Source organism: Rhinoderma darwinii, chromosome 8, assembly GCF_050947455.1.
Source record: "Rhinoderma darwinii isolate aRhiDar2 chromosome 8, aRhiDar2.hap1, whole genome shotgun sequence".
NCBI lineage: Eukaryota > Metazoa > Chordata > Amphibia > Anura > Rhinodermatidae > Rhinoderma > Rhinoderma darwinii.
In genome coordinates this window covers 97336949-97363427 of record NC_134694.1, presented here as the reverse complement: position 1 = coordinate 97363427, position 26479 = coordinate 97336949, and the positions used below count along the sequence as shown (strand labels likewise).

The 26479-nt window shown below is 39.5% G+C and overlaps 1 protein-coding gene across 2 annotated transcripts in view; it reads left to right on the top strand.

Moving 5' to 3' along the window:
• The window catches only part of LOC142658774 (interleukin-13 receptor subunit alpha-1-like), a 42799-nt gene that overhangs the window by 7809 nt on the left and 8511 nt on the right, over positions 1-26479 (top strand). For both annotated transcript variants that reach the window (XM_075834388.1, XM_075834387.1), the window contains exons 2-8: positions 12108-12244; positions 13557-13704; positions 15276-15396; positions 18622-18672; positions 21837-22021; positions 22780-22928; positions 25627-25774. In XM_075834388.1, coding sequence (XP_075690503.1) covers positions 12108-12244; positions 13557-13704; positions 15276-15396; positions 18622-18672; positions 21837-22021; positions 22780-22928; positions 25627-25774 — 939 coding nt within the window. The remainder of the gene's footprint in view (positions 1-12107; positions 12245-13556; positions 13705-15275; positions 15397-18621; positions 18673-21836; positions 22022-22779; positions 22929-25626; positions 25775-26479) is intronic.

Here is a 26479-nt window from a genome sequence, read left to right as displayed (position 1 = left end):
AAAATAAAGATTAATATAAATTAAAGAGGCTCTGTCACCAGATTTTGCAGCCCCTATCTGCTATTGCAGCAGATCGGCGCTTCAATGTAGATTACAGTAACGTTTTTATTTTAAAAAAACGAGCATTTTTGGCCAAGTTATGACCATTTTCGTATTTATGCAAATGAGGCTTGCAAAAGTACAACTGGGCGTGTATTATGTGCGTACATCGGGGCGTGTTTACTACTATTACTAGCTGGGCGTTGTGTATAGAAGTATCATCCACTTCTCTTCACAACGCCCAGCTTCTGGCAGTGCAGATCTGTGACGTCACTCACAGGTCCTGCATCGTGTCGGCACCAGAGGCTACACTTGATTCTGCAGCAGCATCAGCATTTGCAGGTAAGTAGCTACATCGACTTACCTGCAAACGCCGATGCTGCTGCAGAATCATCTGTAGCCTCTGGTGCCGACACGATGCAGGACCTGTGAGTGACGTCACAGTGCTGCACTGCCAGAAGCTGGGCGTTGTGAAGAGAAGTGGATGATACTTCTCATCAGAGCGCCCAGCTAGTAAAAGTAGTAAACACGCCCCGATGTACGCACCTAATACACGCCCACTTGTACTTTTACTTTTCAACACGCCCAGTTGTACTTTTGCAAGCCTCATTTGCATAAATACGAAAATGGTCATAACTTGGCCAAAAATGCTCGTTTTAAAAAAATAAAAACGTTACTGTAATCTACATTGCAGCGCCTATCTGCTGCAATAGCAGATAGGGGCTGCAAAATCTGGTGACAGAGCTTCTTTAAAAGCTAATGTATATGTCCCAAAAAGGCACCTATGTAAAGTACAACTTGTCCTGCAAAAAAAAGCATCATACAGTTACATCAAACAAAAAAATGAAACCGTTATGTCCGCTGGGATGCAAGGAGGAAATAACTAAAAAATGGTTCTGGTCCTTAAGGGGTTAATGGGTTTTGGTAGTTTTGTTTTTAATTTGTTCTCCTAACTGGAGAATGCCTTTTTAATAAAAAAAAAAATATAAGGCCACATTTTCGCTTTATCATCTGTGTAGGTTATTATTATTCACATTCCGTGTTTGAAATACCCTGTGGACAGAAATTCTGTTCTTCAAACATCTGTCACGCATTAACTTTTGAGTGTTTCTTTAATTCCGCATTAATATTGAAACCTAGTATGTACAAATAAGGGAACTTTTTTTTTCCCCCCTTAAACTATGCTCTCACCTGGCAAAGATTGTTTGATTCTCTAGCCTGAGTATCTAAATACTGGTCAAGGCACATTAGATTGTTGGCACCACCTAGCATGTTCACGGCCAGCCCCTCCCCTCCATTTATACCCATATATTAGGTATTTGAGAAAAGAAAAAAAGTTCATCAAGGAATAATTGAAATTAGATATATGTCAATTTAGACCATTTGTAACCAATTACTACTAAGGTTATGTTCACACTGAGTTTTTTTTTTACGCGGAAACGCGCCAAAAAACATCAAAAACGGTCCAAAAATGCCTCCCAATGATTTCAATGGGAGGCGGAAGCGTCTTTTTCCCATGAGCGGTAAAACCGCCTCGTGGGAAAAAGGAGCGACATGCCCTATCTTCGGGCGTTTACGCCTCTGACCTCCCATTGACTTGACTTCAATGGGAGGCAGAGAAAGCGTTTTTCGTGGCGTTTTATGCCCGCGGCGCTCAATGGCTGGCGTGCAGGGAGAGGAAAGTCTGCCTCAAACTTCCAAACAGAATTTTGAGGCAGAAGTTCCGCCTGCAAGAAAAACTCTGTGTGAACATAGCCTAATAAGAAAAAACCACTAAATCGAACTCCAAGTTTAACAAAATCCAAGTGGCAAAGTCTGTTTGATAAAGCCATCTATATAGGATTAACCCTTTCATGACCAATGGTCATTGATGCCCGTGTCCAGGTCAAATTTTCCATTTCTGATATGCACTTCTTTAAACGATAATATCAATTTTTACTTTGTTTTTTACAAGATTAGATTAATTCACTGTTTTAAATTTTTATTATGAGCAGACAAATCACAAAAAATTTGAAGACAATTTTTTTTTTTGTAATATATGTATATAGTTATATATACACACACATACCGTATTTTTCAGACTATAAGACACACCCAGGTTTTAGACTTAAGAAAATATGAAAAAATGACATTTTACTACTTTTACAAAGAAAAAGCGATTGGTTAAAAAAATAAATAAAAATTTGTTCCGTTTCACCACATTCTGAGAGCCGTAACTTTTTAGATTTTTTCATTCTTTGAGCAGTGTAAGGGCTTATTTTTTGCAGGACGAGCTGTATTATTTTTTTTAGCACCATTTTTTGTTACATACGATTTTTTTTTTATCACTTTTTATTGAATTGTTTATGGCCCTATGGTGACCAAAAAACGACGATTCTGGGGTTTTAAATTCTTGATTTACGCCGTTCACTGTGCGAGTCATGTAATGCTATATTGTAATAGTTTCGGACTTTTACAGACGCAGCGATAACGTTTTTTTTATTTATTTATTTTTTTACATTGTGCTTTTTTTTTATTTATTTTTTTACTATTACTATTTTTTTTACACTCCTGAAAATGTATCTAACTTTTTTATTTTTTATTTACACATTTTATTAGTTCCCCTAGGGTACTAATAAATCATTAGATCGCTGGTACAATACACTGCAATAAATTGATGAGTTACAGAAACAGCGTAACTCGCTGAGCCACGCTGTTTCCGTAACTCCCACAGTAGTGAATGTGAGTTAAGGAAACCGCATAGCTCAGCAAGTTACACTGTTTCCGTAACTCCACTATGTACGCTATTTTCGTAGCTACTGAGTTCCTGAAATAGCGTAGCTCACTGTGCTATGCTGTTTCCGTAACTCCCATTCACTTCTATGGGAGTTACAGAAACTGCGTAGCTCAGCGAGCACTCAGCTGTTTCCGTAACTCCCGACCACCTAACCAGGAAGTGGGCGGCAGACAGCGCAGCCGGATAAGAGAGAACGAGGTTTAGGGGGCCCTGTTCTAGTGATAGGTGTGGTTCCCAGAGGTGGGACCCACATCTATCTGACATTTGATATGTCCTGTGGATATCAAGAGAAATAGTAGGACAACAGCACACATCTCCAAAGAGACGTGTGCTGTTGTCCTACTACTTCTCTTGGAATTCACATTTTGCCAGAGTGGGTTTGCCTGGCTTGACTGAGTGCACTGCACCAGAAACTCGGGTCTTGTGCTGCTTCATTTTCTTCTATGTCCTGTGGATATGTCATAAATGTCTTCTATGGGAATACCCCTATAAATGCCGCAGTCGCTATTGGCTGTGGCATTTAACTAGTTAAACGGCCAGGAACAGCGCCATTGCTGTTCCTGGCCGTTAGAGCAGCGTGTCAGTTGTAAAACACAGCTGACACCTGCAGTGTATGGAGCGGGCTCCGTTCCAAACATCATCCCCCTCCCCGCTACGTGATGTGCCGGCACATCATAGGTCGGGAAAGGGTTAAGTAAGAAGCGGTCAGGGGGCCTGGTGCTGCCGGGTCACTTGACTTCCGACTATAAGACACAGGGACTTTTTAGCAAGATTTATTGCTAAAAACTGCGTCTTACAGTCCGAAAAATACGGTATGTGTGTGTCACTTTACGTCATGGTGTGGGGGTTAAGGTATGGAGTGGGCTCCATACACTGTGGGTGTCAGCTGTGTATTACAGCCGACACCTCGCACTAATGGCTAGGAACAGAGAGAATTCTGATCCTGGCCATTTAGCCACTGGTATGCCGAGGTCAATATTGACTGCGGCAACTAAGCTTCTAGAAAGAGGTGACTGCTCCCTCCGACAGCTGCACGTCAATGGTGTGCTGCGCATGCCCTGATTATGAAGCGGGGCAGCTCGTGCGTTCGGGGAGCTACATGGTCAGGTGTGAACTCTGCTATTACATTGCCCGGCCCCTGTCAATCAATGAAAGGAGGGAGAGATGGCCTGGGGAAAGAAGACATAGCATTTTGGAGCAACAGTGACCGTGAAAATAACGTTACGTTCAGGTTAGAATACTCTATATTACTCTGTTGCTAGTTTGAAATGCATTTCTGGTGACAGACTCCCTTTAAATGAAAATTCCATGAAATGACTTGTATGATCTCCCATGGGCTCTCTTCAAGAGCACTTTAAAAAAAAAAAAAAAAAAAAAAAGGGGTCCATGGGATCTGCTAAAAATGTCTGATAGACGGTCAGCGGGTTTCACGACAGACATCTTATGTGTATGGCCAGCTTAAGACACTGCAGAGGATGTTTTACCCAGTGGTCTCCACAGACCTTGATCTGGTCCTAACCCTGATACAGGAAATGTATTCTGTAATTTCAACTCAGGGATTCAGATTATTATCCTCGAATGTTAAGGAGCTGTTAAATCTGCTATTGATGTATGCCGACTGAAAACATATTTTTTCTAAATGCCACCCACCAAGCTTTCAATAAAAAATTCTGCCGTTTTGTTTGTCAATTGATGGTTTATTCTCAGACTTTCTTCTATGGTTTTCCCATAAAACAACATATGAGGTATCTGCCGAAGCCTTAAAATGAGATACAGTCTGATGGTCCAGAATAAATAGGGTCTCTCCTCCACTTTCTCACAAGTTGGCCTGACTTCATAAAGAATTGCATGCGATATCTTTCTACAAGTATAAGCAAGCACAGAAAAAAAATTGGATGCTCATTCTCATGCCACAGGTGATGCCTCAGTTCTCAGTAAAATAATTAAGAAATAACAAGCCCTATCTAGACCAGTATTCATGAACCACCCTGATAAAGGGAAACGATATGATTTAAAATAGAATGTATCATCAGAAAATGACATTTTCATCAGGTTTTTATTATAATCATGAGGCAGATTTAAATTTCAGTGTGCCAGAATTCTGGAGTACATGCTGTGCCGCATTCATTGACTGTTTTACACACTCCTTACACGTTGTGCTCTACAAGCTTACCGGGAAAGGAGAATGGATTAGCTAAAAGGGCATTTGGCTTAAATGTGCAAAAAAATAAAAAAAGGGTCGCGGTTTAAAAGGCGCAAATATTTGATACAAAACCCAGAGAGGCAAAGTATGAAATAAGGAAAAGAGAAGTGTCTAGCATGTACAGCAAAATGCGCCAAATTTATCATGCAACACTTTGATAAATTTGCTGCATTTTCTGACTGCCTGGTCTAACTTTACCCAGTATAAAACTTAGACAGTATTAGTAAATCTGCCCAGGTATTTTTATATTTTTGGTGATTTTGTTTTTTTATGTGACTATTAACATTAAAATCTTGATGTATTAGGCCTCGTGCCCACTTCAGTTTCTTTGTTCAGGGTGCTATCCGTTTTTTTTAACTGATGGCACACTGACGCATTCATTTCAATGGGGCCATGCACACGTCCGTTGTTTTAGCGGAACCGTGTGGCCGTTCCGTCAAAAATAGGACAGGTCCTACTCCTGCCCGTTTTTGACGGAACAGTTTCTGCCTTTTCATTGATTTGGTCCGTGAAACAATGGACTGCACGCGGAAGCCATCCATGTGCGGTCTGTTTCACGGATCCGTCATTAACGGCCGAAAAGAAGTGTTCATGAGGCCTTAGTTTTCACACTGGCCACTAGAGCAGTCACAAAAAGCTGATCTTTCCTCTTCCCTATAGAAGACTTGTCAGCTTTGCTGTACATACAAGTACAGGATCAGTAGAATCATTAGAGGGGGTGAGATAATGACCGTTCTACTGTTCTACTGTACTGCTGGAGTAGGGTTGCGAACCGTCCGTAAATTCAATAATTTTTTTTCCCTGAAAGATTGCACTGTGCGTGCGCCAAACTTCTATGCGCAGTGCAAACAAGTAAGTGACGCCACTACACTAAAAGGCAGAGCGCGGACTCCATCCCCACCGCCACTAAGACCGCTCTCTGCCTTCTGCATATCTTCAGATTCCACTGTCAGGCTTCTTATTGGTCCACAGTGTCCTCAATGCCTGCCCCATTTACCTCTTGTTTAGCCTCAATGCCCATGCGGCACAGCGAAGGACAGTGCCCACGGATGATGGATGTTATATACAGGGATGATGCGGGTTAAATACAGAGATGAAGGGGGTTAAATACGTGTGTACATAACTCCCCATTGTCCCTGTATGTCTCTCCCCATTGTCCCTGTATACAGGAATGATGGGGGCTATATACAGTGTTTATCAATAACTTTTGCTTTTGTAATGTGTCCGTAAATATTTTGGTCGGTCTGTGATTTTTATATAAATTGTCCAGAAGTTACTGAAGTGGAGGTTGGCAACCCTGTACTGGTGGCCTAGATAAGGCAGAATAGTAAAGGTACTTTTACACGGTCCGACCTGGCCGGTGTAAACGAGCGCCGATCAACGAGAACATGTCCTATTTTTTTATTTTACGGACGGTGCTCCCATACTTTATATTGGGAGCACGATCCGCAAATGCGGGTGAATGTCCGGCCGGCCATGCGCATGGGGCCTAAACTAGAGATTGTAGTCAGAAGAACTTCAAGGACAAGGAGGGAATCTAGAACATTGTTTGTGTTTTTTGTCTAGCATCACATATTACTAGCATTTTGTCTAGCATCACATATTACTCTGTATTATGGTTTTCAACATCTAATATACTATTGGCGACCCTGTCCCTGTTTTCTCTGACCCAGGCTTAAAATCGCTAAACCACTTGTTCATTTCCCTACTCCCTGCCGAGAACATTTGACGTTCTAATCTGAGAACTTTGTTTTACATTGCGTTTTAAAAGGAAGTGGTGTATTGATATAATATCCACATGACCTTCGCACTGGGCGACAAATACTCCTGTTAGGCTGGATGTACACACAGCGTTTTGCTTCGATTTTTGTGTGTTTTTCGTGGTGTTTTTAACCCTTTTTAATTATGTGGTTTTTTTTAAAAGTTCGGCCAGGTGTTACATTGAAGTCTATAATCAAATATAAAATGCAGTTCGCACAACTGCCGTTTGGTTTGTCGCATTTTTGAGGCAATTTTGTGGTGTGTGTTTTTTTTTTTTTCAAACACAGCATGCTCTTGGTATGGTTTTTGAGTTTTTTTCAGCCTTTTTTTTTCCCCCCATAGGCTTCTCTATAGGACTTCATAAACGCCAGAAAAAGCATGTTCAAAATTACACTAAATGAGAAAATCTATAAAAAAAAAAAGCAGGTACATTACAATAATTGTAGCATTTTTAGAAGAATTTTTAAATGCAGTTTAAATTGCCAAAAAATAATCTATGTGAAGGAGGCCTGTTGTAATGACCTCTTCTGGCTACAACCATCCACAGTATGCACAATGTAATTATATAAATTGGTGGAAAATAGATGTACAGTAACGGCCCATACGCTTGTATTGGCTGTATAATCCAGAAATTGTATGGAGCCATTGTACAACTATGTGCATGAAGCCTAAGTAATTACCCATAATACGGCCTTAATATTGTCCTTGCTTTCATGGCTATGTTCACCAAAGTTTTCCTCCTAAATTAAAGATTAATTTATAACTATAAATATGAATGGAAACAACGGTGAACCCAGCAACCGATGAATTGCCAGTCAATCCGTCATGGATTTTAAAGATAATCCACAGCTGAAATCTGAAACCTTAATTTCAGCAGTGGATTAGCACGAGGATCCGTTTGCGGATTTCTCTCATTGAAGATGCGTCTTTTCAGTATTGAATCCGTTCCAATAATGAGCATGCTGTGGACTTTTAAATCCACAGCATGGCCATTATTTCATGCAGATATTTTTTTTGGAGCATGTGAATGAAATCAAATACCCCATTCACATGCATTATTGTCTGAATGCTAACTGATCCCGTCTGGATTCAGGCACGGAATCCGCGATATGTGAACATGGCCTCCTTGTCCTTCTGAGGTTATACTGTTTATTCCAAATCAAATTTACGTTGGGTACTGAACTGACACCGCTCTTCACAGTGAGGTATGTGTGAAAATCATTTTGTGGTTCACACTTCTAATATATTTAGTCATTTTAGGAGTATTAATTTAAGAAAACAGTCATTTCTAGATGGTCTTTACTGTGCTGCAGAGGATTGTAACTTTTTTGACATATTGTAGCACTATGATAAGGAGGAATATCCTTTAATTTTCTAGAGTATTTCTTACAATATATTAGCATAGGTTAAGAAATAAGCGCTATTGTGTCAATTTACTAAGGATTGCCTAGACAAATACATTGTGACAAACCCTTCAGCTGTGTGAACAGTACTAGGTCAGGGTGAGTTTGCAGCCTCTGAATGTAAACCATGTTTCAATGTACTCACCACCATCAACGTTATTGAATATAGTGAGGAATTACAACGTTATATTAGAAATTTGCAGAACTCTTCAATCTACGATGATTAAACTAGAAAACCCATTTGAATCCATATATTTTGCTGCTTTACAACGTTAAATTAGAAAGTTAAACAAAAGTCTCACAGGACACGTTACTGGTTAGGTGGTAAATAATGAGTATCCACCACCTCCATAAATTTCTAAAGATAGAAACTTCAACAAGGATATAGTAACTAGAGAAAAAAAGGAGTCCGTTGCTATCGTTTATATCAAAGTAGAAAATTTATTGATTACATACAAAACACAGAGAATCTAAAAACTGTCTGTATCTGGACCACCATTTATATGCACACTGTAACAACATGTACAGGTATAGTATATAAAACGATCTTTGGTGCCAAGACCAAGAGTGAGAACGAAGGGTATGTTCACACGGCCAAATTTCAGACGTATACGAGGCGTATTATGCCTCGTTTTACGTCTGAAAATACGGCTCCAATACGTCGGCAAACATCTGCCCATTCATTTGAATGGGTTTGCCGACGTACTGTGCAGACGACCTTATGCATAGACCAGGGTTGGAAGGACAAGCGGAACAATAATATCGTGACTCACTTCGCTGTCCTCGTTTGCTGCAGACCCGACACCGTTTTTTGGGGTATTTTTGGTTAGATGTTGAAGGGATGGGGTGTAAAAAATGTTTTTCAACAAGTCGGTGTACATCCTCTGACTCATGGACTACTCTCTGGTCTGCAGATTGAAATAGGAGATCTTCAATCACTTTCTCCTGAAATTCAAAGAATGTCACCCTGCCCGCTGATTTTTTGTACAGGACAAATGCGTTCTGCATCGCAACTTGAATCCCTTGAAGCGACACTTTCGCTGTCGCTTTCAAGTAAGGCTGGGTTCACACGACTTATTTTCAGACGTAAAAGAGGCTTATTATGCCTCGTTTTACGTCTGAAAATAGGGCTACAATACGTCGGCAAACATCTGCCCATTCATTTGAATGGGTTTGCCGACGTACTGTGCAGATGACCTGTCATTTACGTGTCGTCGTTTGACAGCTGTAAAAATTTGAATAAAAAAATCGTTTGACGCGTAAAAATACAGCCTCGTCAAAAGAAGTGCAGGACACTTCTTTGGACGTTTTTGGAGCTGTTTTCTCATAGACTCCAATGAAAACAGCTCCAAAAACGGACGTAAAAAACGGCGCGAAAAACGCCGCGAAAAATGCGAGTTGGTAAAAAAACGTCTTAAAAGCAGGGTCTGTTTTCCCTTGAAAACAGCTCTGGATTTTCAGACGTTTATGTTGACTACGTGTGAACATACCCTTACAGTCAAAGTGCCACATCAACCTACTCCAAGTGTAAGACCGCCTCTTGTAATAAAGATAGGTAGAAAAGTCAACATAAGACTTGAATACAATTATGAGCGGTAGAGATTTAGGTAAACACATGTAAAACCTAAAGAGTGATTGGTAGGAGACTTACCCATTCTATATAGCGTAATTACGTGACCCAGAAGGTGAGGTGAGATGAATGCAGTTATTAATGCTGAGTAGAATGTTATCGGGGTGATCAAGGCAGCAGAGATAGAATTAGAAAGAGCAGTATTAAGCAGTACTGGATCGGGAAAGACCAATGTTTTTGCTGCTGTTAGCGCTAACATGTATGTCAGATTTTCACCCCTCCACCTCATCTATCATCAGCGCTACATAGAATTGATGATAGTCCCTTATGAATTTAAAGGTTTACTATTAAAAAGTAGGCTGATTATTTTAATTACTAAAAGTTAAAGAGGCTCTGTCACCAGATTATAAGTGCCCTATCTCCTACAAAATGTGATCGGCGCTGTAATGTAGATACGTTTTTTCATTTTTAAAAACGATAAATTTTGAACGAGTTATGCACAATTTTAGATTTATTCTAATTAATTTCTTAATAGACAACTGGGCGTGTTTTTACTTTACCAACTGGGCGTTGTCAAGATAGGTGTATGACGCTAACCAATCAGCGTCATGCACTTCCCTCCATTCATTTTTAGCAGTACTCGCAACGCAAGATCACGCTGTAGTGTCACATACTCACACATTAACTTTACCGAGGTGTCTTGAGAGTGAATAGGCATTGCCTCCAGCCAAGACGCGATGTCTATTCACACTCCCGACATTTCGGTAAAGATTGTGAATGACAGCACAGCGTGATCTCGCGAGATCACACCTTGCTGTGTGAGTAAGTCCCCAAGAATCTTTACCGATGTGTCGGGAGTGTGAATAGACATCGCGTCCTGGCAATGCCTATTCACTCTCAAGACACCTCGGTAAAGTTAATGTGTGAGTATGTGACGGGAGTAGCCCCTGTCATCACTGTCTGTATATGGATAGTGATGCCAGGGGCTTTTCCAGGATAGCGCCACTGTAGCTCCCTGTAGGAGCGGAATCCCTCTGGCCAGGGATTTCACTCTTAGACGGAATTCATATACAGTGGCGTCACAGCGTCGGCAATGCTCTGGCCGAGGATTCCGCTCCAGGAGTAACCCCTTGACGTCACTGTCCATATATGGACGGAATCCCTGGCGTGGTCTAGTAGCCGTGGATACAGGGCGCTATGGGGGGCTGCTACCTACATGGGGGGTACTATCTTCAGTGGGGGTCAGATGGAGCCCCTGACGTCACTATCCATATATGGACAGTGATGTCAAGAGCTTCCCCAAAACAGGAGTCCTCAGCCAGAGATCTTGCGATGCTCTGGCCGGGGACTCCATTGTTGAAAGCCTGACATCACTGCACTGTGCATATATGGACTGTAATGTCAAGGGTTTCCCGGGGCTCCGCGTTTAAAGTTGCACTGTGTTAAAGGAGTCCTCGGCCAGGATCCGTTTTTACCAGCCGTCCCAAGGATTGATTCCTGAAAAACGGCCGGTAAAAAATGATCCATTGAGTCCTATTGGAGCTGTCTGGCCGTGAAAACATGACCAAAAATATGACCTGTCCTTTTTTTTTTTTTCTTTTTTAATGGCCAGCATTCACAGGCCGTTTAAAAAAAATAAAAAAAATAAATGGCTGTGTGAATACACCAATAGAACCTACTAGTTCTGTAAACGGCCATGTGACTGCTGTTAAGAAAAAAAAAAAAGGGAATTTTTCACTGTTGTGTGAATATAGCCTAAATTGATAGCTGCAAGTATATTCAGCTCTCACTTCAACATGTTGTAATTGTGACCGGGCCTGAGTTAGTTGTTAATATCGGATGGATGTAAATATGAATGTATCCGATAAATCCTTGGCTAGTGAAGTACCTTCCTGACAGGACATATGAGAGACGTCTATGTCAGGGAAAGGGTTAAGGGTGTTGTCCCTTTGTGGCAATTACTATTAGTAAGAAGGGTCCCTGAGATATCAGCTATCATGCTATTGGGAGCCCCCTCAATCAGCTGTAATCTGTGCAAAAATACGGTCAGCAAGTGTTCCCATTGAAGTAAATGAATTGTTTGTATAATGCACGGCATGCTGGGTCCTTCACGTCCAGAGAATCTTTGTAGCGGTTCTTCATTTTGGTTAAGGACTTATTCAGAGGAACGTGTGTCAAAACGACAATGAAAAATGCCTGTTTTTCAAGATCAATTTGCATCCGTGCAGGACTTTTTCACGGGCAGTTCACATGGTCCGTTAAAGCAACGATCTTGTGAAAAAAATGAAAAAGCACAACAAATGTAATGATTGTACTCAAGTGTTATTGTCTAAATTGTTATTTTCTTTATGATAGGACAACTTTATCCCCCAACCAACATAACCTTTGGAATGAATGGAATGTTTTGTCTTTTTTGGAAATGGACACCAACTGATAACACAGAAAACTGCTCATTATTGTACAAAACCAATATTTTGTCATCTGTATATCCGGTAATTATTTTGAATTCCCTTTTTTATTTGTGTGTGAAAGGTCCGTGAGAAAATAGGACATGTCCTATTTTTTTCATGCATCACTCCATAGACTCATCTATGGGGGATGCGAGACATCGCGTCCCGCAGCGCAGAGCACGGATGCACCTCGGACGTGAAAAACTGCAGTTTTTCACGTCAGAGATGCGCCACGCTCGTGTAAATAAGGCCTTACTCTGTACCATTTGGACTCTTCTTCAGTGATTTTTCTTATTTAAAAAAAATCTTAATTTCTATCGATGTAGGCGGTCTTGTTATGTCTGCTTGTAATTTTTACATAAAACACTTTTTAAATAAAGACTAAAAAAAAGAAAACTCAGAAAAGAATGTGAAAAATTTCTCATCATTATGAATTGAATATGTATCAACGCACATACAGACAGAAATTACATTAAATAACGCATCCGGAAACACCTGGTCAATTCTTTATAATTCTGCTCACCTTTTATGCACAGGTGGGGGGAAAAATGCTGGTATATGAAGACAAAGCAACAGTATACATTAGTTATACAGCAGCACTTAACCTAAGCACACATCTGTTGTCCGAGCTTATGAAAACAAAAACAAAAAAGTATCTGTAATGTGTCTGAATGCTCACCAGACGATCGTGTAACCGGGGCAAGAAGAACAGACAACCACTTTTCTTACTTTGCAGATGTACACACGTTATTGAACGTCTCCTCTTTCTTTCAGTACACAATGCTTAATAGTTGCTAAATAAACTCAAAACTATTCTTTGACACAAATATTCAGGAGGAGGATCACTATAATTGAACTTGTTTGATTAAATACACACTTGTTGTGTTCTATCACTCTTTGCACACTAAATCCACTTACTCTGCTTGACTTTGGTGAATAGGTCTCCTCAGGTGGCAACTTTAACTTTACGTGGCCTGCCATTACATAGCTGAGTTGCTATGATCATATAAATAATAATTAAAAAAAATAAATAAAATATATATATATATATATAATTAGCCCAAGTAGAGCGGCACTCCAATAGTCTTGAAAATTACTCTATGGTTGAGTCGAGACGTCGCCTTCTTGTTATGGGTGAATAAATTGTTTAGTTTTTTGACTAAGCCTATTGGACTGCGGCTCTTTTTGTGCTATATTTTATAAAAAGTCTGGAGAGAAAGATAGATTGTATCTATATAATACATAATATGTTGAGTATAGGAAAAAAATGTAATTATAAAAAAAAAAAATAGAATTTGTAATAATGTATTTTTATAGTTTAACTGTTTGTTTTTTTTCTTGTAATATTTTCCAGCCACCTGGAGGGAAAGATAAATATCCAAATTATACAAAGTTTTTGGATGCTAGAATTGATTTAAACAAAAATCTCATCTTAAAGGTTTACACTGAATGTGACAATAAAACAAGTGACTTGAAGTATTTTACATCTATGCTGGCAACAGGTAAGTAGTTATATCAAATATTGATTTACAAAAGAAGCTGCACATACACTGGATGATTCCATCAAGGTACATAATATAAGCAGCACGTGAATAGCTGGAGCCTGTATAGAACAATTATCTTGATAGGGCAATAATCACAGCTCGTCTTCCAGTATAGTTTCTTTAGTTTTGTAGGTTTCTATGATGATTGTTGGTTGCTTGGTGCCAGCCTGCATAAAGTTTGTGACTGTCGAACACCTGACTATATAAGCAGCTATAAAACAACTCCCAGCAGGCTCCAAATTATTTAAAAAAACCAAACAAACAATAATATACTCACATAAAATGTTGCCGATCCCACGACACAGCTGTTGTATTCTCCACTGCGTCTAGTTTACATCTGTGTTCTACATGGACGTATTCCTGAGTAATCAATCTCTGGCCACAGCGGTGATTTGCATGTGACCATTCAGCGATCAATTGGCTGTGTGGTCACATGATTATGTATTCCCGATGCAGTATTTAAAATGTAAGTATTTTTAGTTATTGGAAGTTTCCTGGGTATTTTATATAGGTCAGAAAACCCCTTTAACCTCTAGTTTTTGTTTCTCTTATCTTTTTGTCTCAATCCCAAATAAGGCTTTGTTCACGCCATATTTGCATGGCATGTTTTGCATATATATTGGAAAATGCCCCTAATATATATGTGGGATATATCCATAGACTTCAATGGACCTGACGTATGCCAAGAGTCTAGATTTGTCATACGTCAACATGCCTTTATAAAACGGTATTGAAAAATAGTCGCCTATGCTGTTCAATGCAAAGGCACCCCACAAAACACATGTGCTACATAGGTTGCCCATTGCCATGGTAGAAAAACTATGGAACTGTATAGTATGCAGTTGCATGTGTCCAGGCCATACGTTTGGTCTATACGTCGGGACATTTTCCCAGTGGATACGCCGAATGCGCACTGCAGTTTGGATAAAACCTAAAAATGTTATTGTTAAATCATGTTGTAATGTTGCAAGTAATATAATTTTTCATTTTATTCATGTTCCTTATATTTTGGTCTGTTTTGGAATCTACTCATATGAATTGATTCATTACTGATGATGTTCTTTACCAATCGCTGCATTTAGGCCTTGTTCACATCAGTGTCTGGTTCCGTTTGGGGTTTCCGTTCATCCATTGTCAGAGGAACAGATGAACGGAAAGCCAAACGGAAACCATAGCTTCCGTTTGCATTACCATTGATTTCAATGGTAATGCTTCTATTGCAATTGATTTCAGTTTGTTTCCGTTCCGTAAGGCTTCTGTTTTTTTAGCGGCAGCGGTAGCGTAGTCGAAACCTTACGGAATGGAGACAAACGGAAACTGAAGCATTACCATTGAAATCAATGGTAATGCAAAAGGAAGCTATGGGATCCGTTTTGGCTATCCATTCATCTGTTCCTCTGACTAAATGGATGAACTGAAACCCCAAACGGAACCCGACACTGATGTGAACGAGGCCTTCACATAGCAAAGAATTTTAGAAAATTCTTTACTGTGTAAATAACTCAAACATAGTTTGCATTGATTTACAGGCAATCCAAGGACTTTGGTGAAAAACTTGACTTGTGTTTGGCACTATAGGGAATATGTGATTTGCACATGGCAACCAGGAGAAGATGCTCCACCCAGTGTTAATTACACCTTGCGTTACTGGTAGGTAATTTCTGATACATAATTATTATATACGATATAGTTAAAAACAAGGCAGTAGGTTAGGGGGACTAATACTTTTTATAAATCCAGTTTTTTTAGTCTTAACCCCTTTAGGACGCAGCCTATTTTGGCCTTGTGGACACAGACTATTTTTTCAAATCTGATGTGTAGATTTATGTGGTAATTTGGAATGCTTTTACCTATCCAAGAGATTCTGAGATGTTCTCGTGACATATTGTACTTTTAGTGAAAAAATTTGGTCGATTAAATTCAATATTTATTTGTGAAAAACTCAAACTTTTAGAGAAAATTTGCAAAAATTTGCATTTTTCAATAAGTATATCTACTTGTAAAACAGATAGCAATACCACACAAAATAGTTACTAGTTAACATTTCCCATATGTCTACTTTGTTTGCATAATTTTTTTTCACGTCCTTTTATTTTTGTAGGACGTTACAAAGCTTAGCACTTAATCAGCAATTTCTAACATTTTCAAGAAAATTTCAAAAGGCTATTTTTTCAGGGACCAGTTGAGTTCTGAAGTGGCTTTGAGGTCCTTATTTATTTATATATATATATATATATATAAAGCAAGTCCTCATTTTGAAAACTGCACCACTCAAAGTATTCAAAACAGAATTCAGAAAGTATTAACGCTTTAGGCATTTCACAGGAATTACAGCAAAGTAGAGGTGAAATTTACTTCATTTGTAATACATTTTTTCCTGTAACACAGAAGGTTATACCAGAGAAATGCAACTCAATAATTATTGCCCAGATTCTGCAGTTTTTAGAAATATCCCACATGTGGCCCTAGTGCGGTAATAGACTTGAGCACCGGACTCAGACGCAAAGGAGCACCCAGTGGATTTTGGGGCTTCTAGGTCACTGACCGTTTGCAGCGAGAACGGCACAGTGACTTCCTGTCACTGACTTCCATCCATGGCACACACGGAGATCATTGTTTGGCCTCCGGTTACCATTCCAACCATCGGCATACCCCGCGATTTCAGAGTGGTGTCTGCCGATGTGCTAGAAACCCCTAAAATGCAGCGATCGCAACTGATCGCCGTATTTAAGGGGTCAATTGCCAAAATCAGCGGCAAAGGACCGCTGGCCGGCAAGAGTGGAGTGTCAGCTGTTTTTCCGGTGCACACTGTCGCCAACAGTGTGCATCGGGAACGACTCCGTAACTATATGTCCTCGTGTGGGAAGTAATCTCCCACGATGACGTATAGTTAGAGTGGTGCGGCTAGGGGTTAAAATTAAAAATAAAATTTAACTTTTCAAAAAAAAACTTTTGACTTAACATAGTGACTTGTCAGACGTTTTAATCAGTGAGGGTCCGAGCACTGAGACCCCCACCGCTCACTAAAACAAATTGGCAGAATTGCTCTTCTGCATGATTTTCATATTCTCCGAATGCAGACCATAATGGACTTTCTCATTCCGGTTGCCATGTCCAGCGATATGTAAATCATTTTTTGGTCTATGCTATATTTATATACAGATACACAACATTAAATAGCTCACGTTTAGTAAGGGTACTATTGGTTTTCTTTTTGTTTTGTTTTTTCCTCTGATGAAAATATAAATTAAAAAAAAACCACAATAGCAGATCTGACATCTACATGTCCCTGGATTTTTTTTTAGTCTTAACCCCTTTCGGACGCAGCCTATTTTGGCCTTGTGGACAGACTATTTTTTCAAATCTGACAAATAGCTTTATGTGGTAATTTGGAATGCTTTTACCTTTGTCTGCTTGAAAAAATTCTCTATTACCACACAACTTTTTCTTTTTATTTAAGAAAAAGTGTAGAATCCCTATAAGTAGGGCTGGGCAATTATGACCTAAATCAAAATCACGATTAAATGAACATGTAACCTCGATTACGATTATTTAAGCCACACCACTTTTTGCATGCCACGCCCCAATTTGCATTCTACGCCATTGAATTAATATTTATCTGCTGAGCCTGCTGTATATAATATACCCACAGTATATTGCCCCATAGTGCTCCCCACACATTATAATACCCTTCTAACTGCCTCGACACAGTAGAATTACCCCATAGCTGCACCCCCCTACAATAGTGCCCGATAAAAATAATATACATACTCCCTTAACCCCGTTACATTGATAAGTGGAGGAGATCCCTCTGGCCTATGCAGCTCTCGGTGCAAACGATGAGATCACTGCCTCGCGTCCGGTGATACATAGTGAATGGTAGAGCAGCGACCTTACAGTCCATGCTCTACCATTGGATTCAACTGTATCTGCGTCCTGAAGATGCAGATACAGTTTAAACTGGGAGAAAATAATTGATAAAACTGAAATTTGCAACATGACATTGATTTTTAATTGCGCTGAATTTTGATTTCTATTATTTTTCTATTTATTGCCCTGCCCTACCTATAAGCATGCATTATAGACTCGCAGCCAAAATTTGCCTGAGCTGACAACACCCTTCTGCTTTTGCTGTCAGTTTGCGTGTGGCAATGCTCTTGAAAACATGCATGGGAAGATGGTAGATGCGGACATCTATGTGCATATCTTCAACAACCTTGGGTTTTGTTCCGCAGAATATAATTGGTGATATCTGTGACAAAAATGCAAATAGCGACCCTTGCAACTACGTAGTAGTTTTAAAACCCTTAATGTGGGTCAAAAGAGAAAGCCAGAGATCATGACGCAGAGGGTCCACAACTGGGTTTTGAAGTCGCTCATGCCATGAATCCCCCAACAACTTTGCTACTACTGTATTTGCAAGATTTTTCTGAACTTGTCCAGCAAGATGTTAAACATATGTGTAATAAAAAAAGATATGCCAATCGTTGCCTATAGACTATTATATTAACGATATGTTTACTTTTTGAAATTGGACGGCGCGAGATTGTAATGAATTCAAGACCAAATTGTACAGCTTAATGCAACTCGAGATGTTAAAATGTCAGGATGTTTTGTTCTGCTAAGCCACCTGTCCCCTCACATAATCTAGATTTTACCTGCTGAAAAAAATCAAACATGACTGACTGTTTTTCCCGTGGCTGTCATAATCCATAGATATTAAACAATGTCTACTTAAATTATAATTCTGTAGACCAGAAGAAGGCGAGTGTAATAAATGGGTGAATAAAATGGGGAGGGAGCGAGAACCTGTAATGTCTGTCTGACCTATATCCTGTCTATTTTATCGTGAGAACTCTTTCTATTTCAATGCAGGCTCACTGAAGAATATACATGTCCTCCAGCAGAAAACAAGCAGCCAACACCGTAAGTAAGATGGGAAATACAGTAGGGACAGATTTACTAAGCGGTCAACAGCGTAAACTTATTATAGACATATTGACATATTCTATACACAGACACAAGTCGTAAATCTGCCCCAGTATTATCGAGTAGAAGAGCTCTCTAGGGCTTTTCACAATGCGATCAGTTACCGCTGGATCTATATGTTGGTAGATACGTATACCGCATGGCATATGTTCTTTTTTGCTGAGTACCTCTGTATGAAATAGCACAGTCAACTACACTATTCCATACAGCAAAATAGAAAGTATATCTACGTATACCTGCCCAATGGGTGCCAAAGGGACAGTCTTTTGGCATCCATAAGGTGAATGTGGGCCAGTGGAGAAGTATGCACTGGTATCTTTCTCAAACACTGTGGGAATAAGCCACTGTGTTTCTGAAATATTGAATAGAAATGTGCAAAAGTTTAAGAACCAAAGTTAGGCGTTTTAGGGAGGATGCAACTGTGAGCCAGCTGGGGGAGAAAGGATGAGTGGAAACTCATTGATGATCTAGGTGGTGTTGGAGTTGGGGGAGTCATGTTTGTTTGGTCCATCTGAAGATCGACAATTATGCCATGTTTCTATGTTGGTGTGTTTATATGTTATGTTGAATTTAATTTAAAAGTTAATCCCATGACAGTTGAGTGCTGCGCACTCATGATGTAACTCTTACGTGAAATGTTTGTAAGAAAATGTGAAAACTGACAATAAAAAGGATATTTAAAAAAAAAAAAAAAGAACCAAAGTTGATGCATATGGACAGTTATGTTAATTTGGTTTTCTATAATACAATTTGACAAATTATTTACCACAAAAACATTAAGAATAAGCGATATACATGCTTTCAAAAATAGTGTTAATCGTTGTTTTTAGCAATTAACAAAATGCAAAGTGAATGAACAGAAGAGAAATCTAATTTAAATGAATATTTGGTGTGATCACCCTTTCCTTCAATACGGCATCAATTATTCTATGTAGACTTTCACACAGTTTTTGAAGAAACTCTGCAGGAAGATTGTTCCAAATATCTTGGAGAACTAACCACAGATCTTCTGTGGATGTCGCTTCCCAAATCCTCCTGTCTCTTCATGTAATCTCAGACAGACTCGATGATGTTGATATGGCCCCCACAGAGCCCTGATCTCATCACTTCCAGGGCTTCTTGTTCTTCTTTATTGGCATTGGCTGAAAGTTTGAGGTCGTTCTCCTGCTGCAGAATAAATTTGGAGCCAATCAGACGCCTCCCTGATGGTATGGCATGATGGATAAGTATTGTCCTGCTTATCTCGGCATTGAGGACGCGAGTAATCCTGACCAAATCACCAACTCTATTTGCTGAAATGGAGCCCCAAACTTGCAAGGAACTCCCACCATGCTCCAGGGTTGCCTGCAGACACATTATTGTACTGCTCTCCAGCCCTTTGGCAAACAAAAACTGCCTTCTGTTACAGCCAAATGTTTCAAATTTTGACTCATCAGTCCAGAGCACCTGCACCCGTGTTGCTGTTTTAGTTGAGTGCCTTGGCCTTGTTTCCACGTCGAAGGTATTACTTTTTGGCTGCAATTCTTTTATGAAGACCACTTCTGACTAGACTTCTCCGAACAGTAGATGGGCGTACCTGGGTCCCACTGGTTTGTGCCAGTTCTGAGCTGATGGCAATGCTGGACGTCTTCTGATTTAGAAGGGAAGTAAGTATGATGTGTCTTTGATCTGCTGCACTAAGTTTCCTTGGCCGACCACTGCGTCTACGGTCCTCAAACCCCAGTCTACTTTGAAATCTTTGCCCTGGAGAGACCTTGCTGATGCAGTATAACTACCTTCTGTCTTGTTGCTGTGCTCAGTCTTGCCATCATGGACCTGTGATATGAAAATGTCTTCCAGAACCTCACCTTTTGTAGAAGAGTTTGGCTGTTCCTCATCCAGTTTTAAGTCGTTAATCTTACACCTTTCTAGAATCCTACAAAATCCATGATTTTGTGCAAGCGTAGCTAGAGGAATTTATGCTGTTTTTGAAGGCAAAGGATGGTCACACCAAATTTTTTAGTTAATTTTTTTTCTTGTGTTCATTCACTTTGTATTTTGTTAATTCATTAAAAAAAATGACCCCTATTAGCAGTTCCATATTTGAAAGCAATCTTACATTGAATTTTTTTTAGGCAATTGTAGAAAAATTATGCAGTACTGTAATGTTACTTTTACTATGAATCATGGTATTTTAAATGAGTTATAATTCCACCTTAATTGATTCCTCATGTATATGGCCGTATACAAAAACCCAGTAGCTTCATTCTACATCATCTAGTAGTACTGAGTTCTATAGGCCATACATAATTTCCTGGAGTCCTAAGGGTTTTATCATACTGAAAATGCACATTAGCTTGTATTTACTGCACTATTATTTCCATCAAGGGCAACGGAAACCTGAGGCAACCATGACACCAGTGTAAACCGTGTCTAACAGTAAGGTCAATAAATTAGTGGGGCTTTATATAGGGTCGGTTGTTTGAAATAATCCCCGCCTCGTGAATACCAAAGGGGTTTCAGGCATAAAATAAATCGCAGACTTTGCTGCACGCCGTAGTTGTACAGAAATTTGTGAAATTTACTTTTTTTGCCACATTCCCAAAGTGGTGAGAAAAGAGGCAGAGCCTCCTCCAAGACGACGGATTTATAATATTTTTAATGGCAGAAACTGGCATAAGTTATGGCACAAATCTACACCTGCTCATAGCAGTCGGACAGTCAGAGATTTGCTAAATGTTAAGCGGTGTGCTCCTCTTAATAGATTTGCTGCATTTTCTGCCGATTTGTCAATTTGTTTGTCTGCCGTTTGAAACGCTGGTCTTAATATATACCCCCCCCCCCCCCCCATTGTATTTTGACTTTATGCAGGTTTAAGTGGCTGCACAAATTTGGGTTGGGATGTCATTATGAAGGTACCTGATTTAGCAACATAATTGACTCGTTTTGTGATGATCTTTAATGATCTACTGGGTTTAGGATGAAAATAAAATATAAATGAAGCAATATTTGTAATTTTGGCATGGACTTCCAGCGGTAAGAATGCCTAGTTTCAAGAAGTATATTTAAAAAAAAATATGAATAATAATCCAGTTTTAATATATTTTTGTTGTGGAATTCAGGTTTATTGACTTATTGGACGAAGGAGAACCTTGCCAAAATTATACCCATCACAGTGGGATTCCAGTTGGATGCCAGTTCAAATTAGAGAAAGCTTTCAATGATTTCATCAGACTTGTAGCTGTGGTATCAGACCGATCACAGAACATTAAGCCCTATATTTACTTCATCGAAGTCAATGCTATAGGTGAGTTTTATTGCTCATGCTAAAAAGATGCATGCAACACCAAACCAATTAAAGGAGTTATACCCTCTAATCAAAAACTACATTTTTATAAGGGTCCCCTGTCGATATGCTGATCACAAAGTGTCCCCCTGCTGGGACCCCCGGTGATCAAACTGTAATCTGATCGAGAAATCTGACAGTAAGTGTTGAATTTCCCTGCAGCGCCACCACAGGGGAAATTGCACCATGCTCATTTAAATCAATAGGTCCTCCAGAGCGAGAGACACTGTCTGTAATCGTTCTCCATTCTGCCCGATAGATGAGAAGCCTGACTAGGGGACACTTTGTATTAATTCAGTATTCCCCAACAGAGTACTATATAGGACTGCGATAGATCTCCCTGTACAGCTATCTCTGCCAGTACCGTACAGAATGAATGGAGCGGCAGTGCACATTTGTGACCACTGCTCTGTTTATTCAGAGACTCTGGACCCCCAGCAATCAAACACTAAGCACCTATACTGTAGATAGATGATTTCTGCCCTTTAAGTGTATGGGCAGTTTTACCTTACAGCTAGACACAGGATTGTGAGGAGAAGGGCTGATCTCCAGACAAATAGAACAATTCTTTATGTATTTATAAGTGTAATAAGACACAGAATAGTATTGCAGGAAATTAAGGGAGCATTTTCTGTTTTTTTGTTTTTATTTTAATGTGATTTCTATGTTTAGTGTCACTAGTGTTCATTAGTTTGTTAGCTTTTTCTTTTATCTTTCAGCAAAGTTGAAAGCTCCAGTCATAAATGAGATCAAGATTACTCAGAATAACAGTGTGTTTGTTAGTTGGAATGTATCCAATACTCTGAAGGCTGTAGTATATGGAGTACAACTTGAAATGTCAAACAGTGAAAAGAAAGAAGCGTATCTGGTATGAAGTTATTTTTGTTTTTACACAAGGAACTTTTAGCTTTTATGATCTATCCTGTGTATAATAGTCTAATCCCTGTGTAGATATGAGCATGCATGTGTGGTCACTCCATTAAAAAGGACTTGTTAGCTCTCCTGACATGTCAGTTTTATTAAAGGATCTTTTCTTAGAACTCTAATTTGACAACTGGGTGGCACCATTCCCCTTGTCAATGGAGCGTGCTCCTGCACAGTCTAACAACGTCCTAGAAGTCCTTAAAGTGTAAAGGTCCTTTAACACAGCCTGATACTGTCTGGAAAAACAAGCGCCGATTAGCGCTCGTTCGCTCCATTCACGCGGAGCAACAATCGTTCATGTATGGGGATGACCGATAATTAATTTGTACAATCGTTCATCCTCATACATTTATATAATGTCGGTAGCATGTCTCCCTGTTTACACAGGAAAATATGCTACCGCCTAGCCACCATTTATTTTTTTTTTTTTGCTGCATAAAAGATGCGATCAGCAGATGAACGTTTGCTCATTTATCGGCTGATCGTTATTCTGTTAACGCAGGACAATAATTGGGAAAAACAAGCGTTCCTATAAACACTCGTTTACCCGATCGTTGGCCCACGTATAAGGGTCTTTAGACTATGTAGGGACACACTGTATTTGCAAGAAGACTGGTAACGCCCAGTTCTCAATTTATGCATGCATTTCTAGGAGTAATAACAGGAACGGCAAAAAAGTTGAAAGGAAAAACAAAATCGTCGTAATGCCCGATATATGAATTTGATTTTTGAAAGGTGGTCTGACGTGTTGTCATAGAATTTGAACGTTTGAATCCCAAAAATCCATAAAATAACCTTCATGCAATCTATCAACTTTGACACTTTTTTTATTCTCCATAGTACAATTAATACAGTATAGTACGCTTAAATTCCTTCTTGCCATGATCCTGAGTTACAACTTGTATTACATTCCAGAGATGCTTTCACTATTTTGCTGTACGGTGGTGTAAACCGATGACACATTTCGAACAAATAAGCTGAGCTTCTATGTCTTGTGGAATTCATTTTTCTTACATTAGATGACTGTATGGTATCTGGTGTTAGGACTTCCACCTCTAGGGGCAAACTTGTTACCCGCGGTTTCCTAGTTACCATAAAAACCCCTCCGAGCAATTCAGGAGAATCTATCAAGTTAAATGATAAAATTATTTCTGCCCCCCACTAGAAGTAACTCACTTTATATAGATTTATCATTGAGTTCAATCAAATCAGCATAAATGCCTTTGCAGTAAGCTCCCCCTAGTGGCAGCTGCTGACAAAGATAATTTTAACATTTAACACTAGTTATATAAAAGGAAACCGTGGATTTGGTGCTCTGTATTAGAAAAATAAATCTCTAACCCACTATAAAGTATTTTAGACCTAGTTAGGTAGTTGGCACTAAAACAAATAGAGAATGTGCCAGGGACTGCAGGGGTTGTGGTGCCTTTAAGAAGGCGGTGTTAGCATTATTGAGCTGGCTCTGGATTGAGCAATGTAAAATGGCCTGATTAACAGGACATGGGGTAGGTGCAAGAAAGGTTTTAAATACCTTTTGTTTGTAGGAAGCGGGTCTCTTGACCTTTTGCAGTGTTTAAGTAGTTTTGCGATACTCAAAGAAAAGCCAGGGGAAATCTTATTGTTATGGTAAAAAAAATTAAAGCTGTGGCCAATCCCACTTTACCCCAAACTGTCTGCATGTTTTATTCGGTTAATGGTAAGGTTAAGGTGGTGTAAGTTAGTCCACCTCCATTAACTCCTTCACTATCCTAGGCCCCTCATTCACCCTAGACCTCTAGAGATATTAGATAGTAACCCATACCCACCCTAGATTAGGATGAATAATGGATTTCACCCTTAATCACTGTAGAATATCAGAGATATAAGCTATTTCCTTCAAAACCACTAGAAGACCACCAGGAATATTAAAGAAATAATATCACTAACCCCTAAATTAACCTAAGCAAATATTTGTTTTGTAGTAGATGCAGAAAATGCATATATGCTGTGGTATCGGTGGGCATTTTGCTGTCTCCACTGCAGGCATAATTGTGCTTGGGAAAACCAACATTAAAAATACAGAAATTGCCTCTGACTTCACGGAATGCATAATGCCAAAGCAAGCTTTGCAGACATTAAGGCTGGATTCACATGAGCATGTTCGGTCCGTAAAATATGGAACGTATTTCGGCCGCAAATCCTGGACCGAACACTGCCGGGAGCCGGGCTCCTAGTATCATAGTTATGTACGACGCTAGGAGACCCTGCCTCACTGCGGGACAACTGTCACATACTGTAATCATGTTTTCAGTACTGGACAGTAGTTCCACTGAGAGGCAGTGACACCTAGCGTCCTAGATAACTATGATGCTAGGAGCCCGGCTCCCTGCAGTGTGTTTGGTCTGGGATTTGCGGCCGAAATACGTTCCGTATTTTACGGACCGAACATGCTCGTGTGAATCCAGCCTTAGTCAGCAAGGAATGCTGTGAGATTTCAGCTCTGAAGTCAGCAGAATTGTGAATATAGCTCTGAACTATAATACAAGCTATAACTGATCAGTACAAGAGAAGTAATGCAATGTATTTGTAAGGTATATATTTCTGTATGCGTATGTCTTTAATACCACTCAACAGTGACCTTTTTTTCTTTTTTTTTTTTAAAGGTCTTTACAGGTCAGAGTAAAGAATTTCCTAATGCACTCCCTGATGTTACATACAAAGTTAAAGTTCGCGCTAAGTTAGCAATTGGTTTACCTGATTCACATGACCAAAGCCTCTGGAGTGAATGGAGTGACGAAAAGATATTGCAGGGTACAGAAAAATATTTAGTTACTTCAGTTGTACTTTACGAATTTACCAGCTGAAGTGGTGTTTTATTATTTACTCTGTGATGAAACTAGATTGAATGTTTGTTTATTCGAAATGACTTTGTGGGTGACAACCATAGGCCACTTCATTAGGCTTGTTAACAAAGTCCAGTTTTGGTGCAGTTTTTGAACCAATTTTTTTTATCCAAAACGGAGTCCGAAAATGCTGAATATATTTGCTTTTTGTATTCCATTCAGGGTCCACTACTGACTTTTACTTCAAAACAAAAAAATGCACGCAAAACCATACCAAAACAGCACTATGTGAAATATAGGGACAAAACCCAATGTAGACTTCATATTTCTGTAACTCTTCTTTATAAGCTAAAAGCCTCTGCTCAGTGTCCCCTGCTCTGTTGGACTCAAAGTGGCCATGTATTACATGGTTGTTCATTCATTTGAATGGGTATCATGTAGCATTACCGGTGCTGCAACAAAATGAGCGACCACACACCGAGCTTTCCCTGGGACAACAGCAAATTGCTGGGGATGCAAAAAGTGCTCTACTGCACCTTTTGATTCTCTTAAATGCGCTGTGAACCTGTCTGTAGTAAGTGATAGAGTAAAGTATATAGCCCATACATGGTTCTCTGATGAAAGATGTATAATGCTGATGGGGGCAGAAGGAGAACACCGTTTAGTAGAGCGC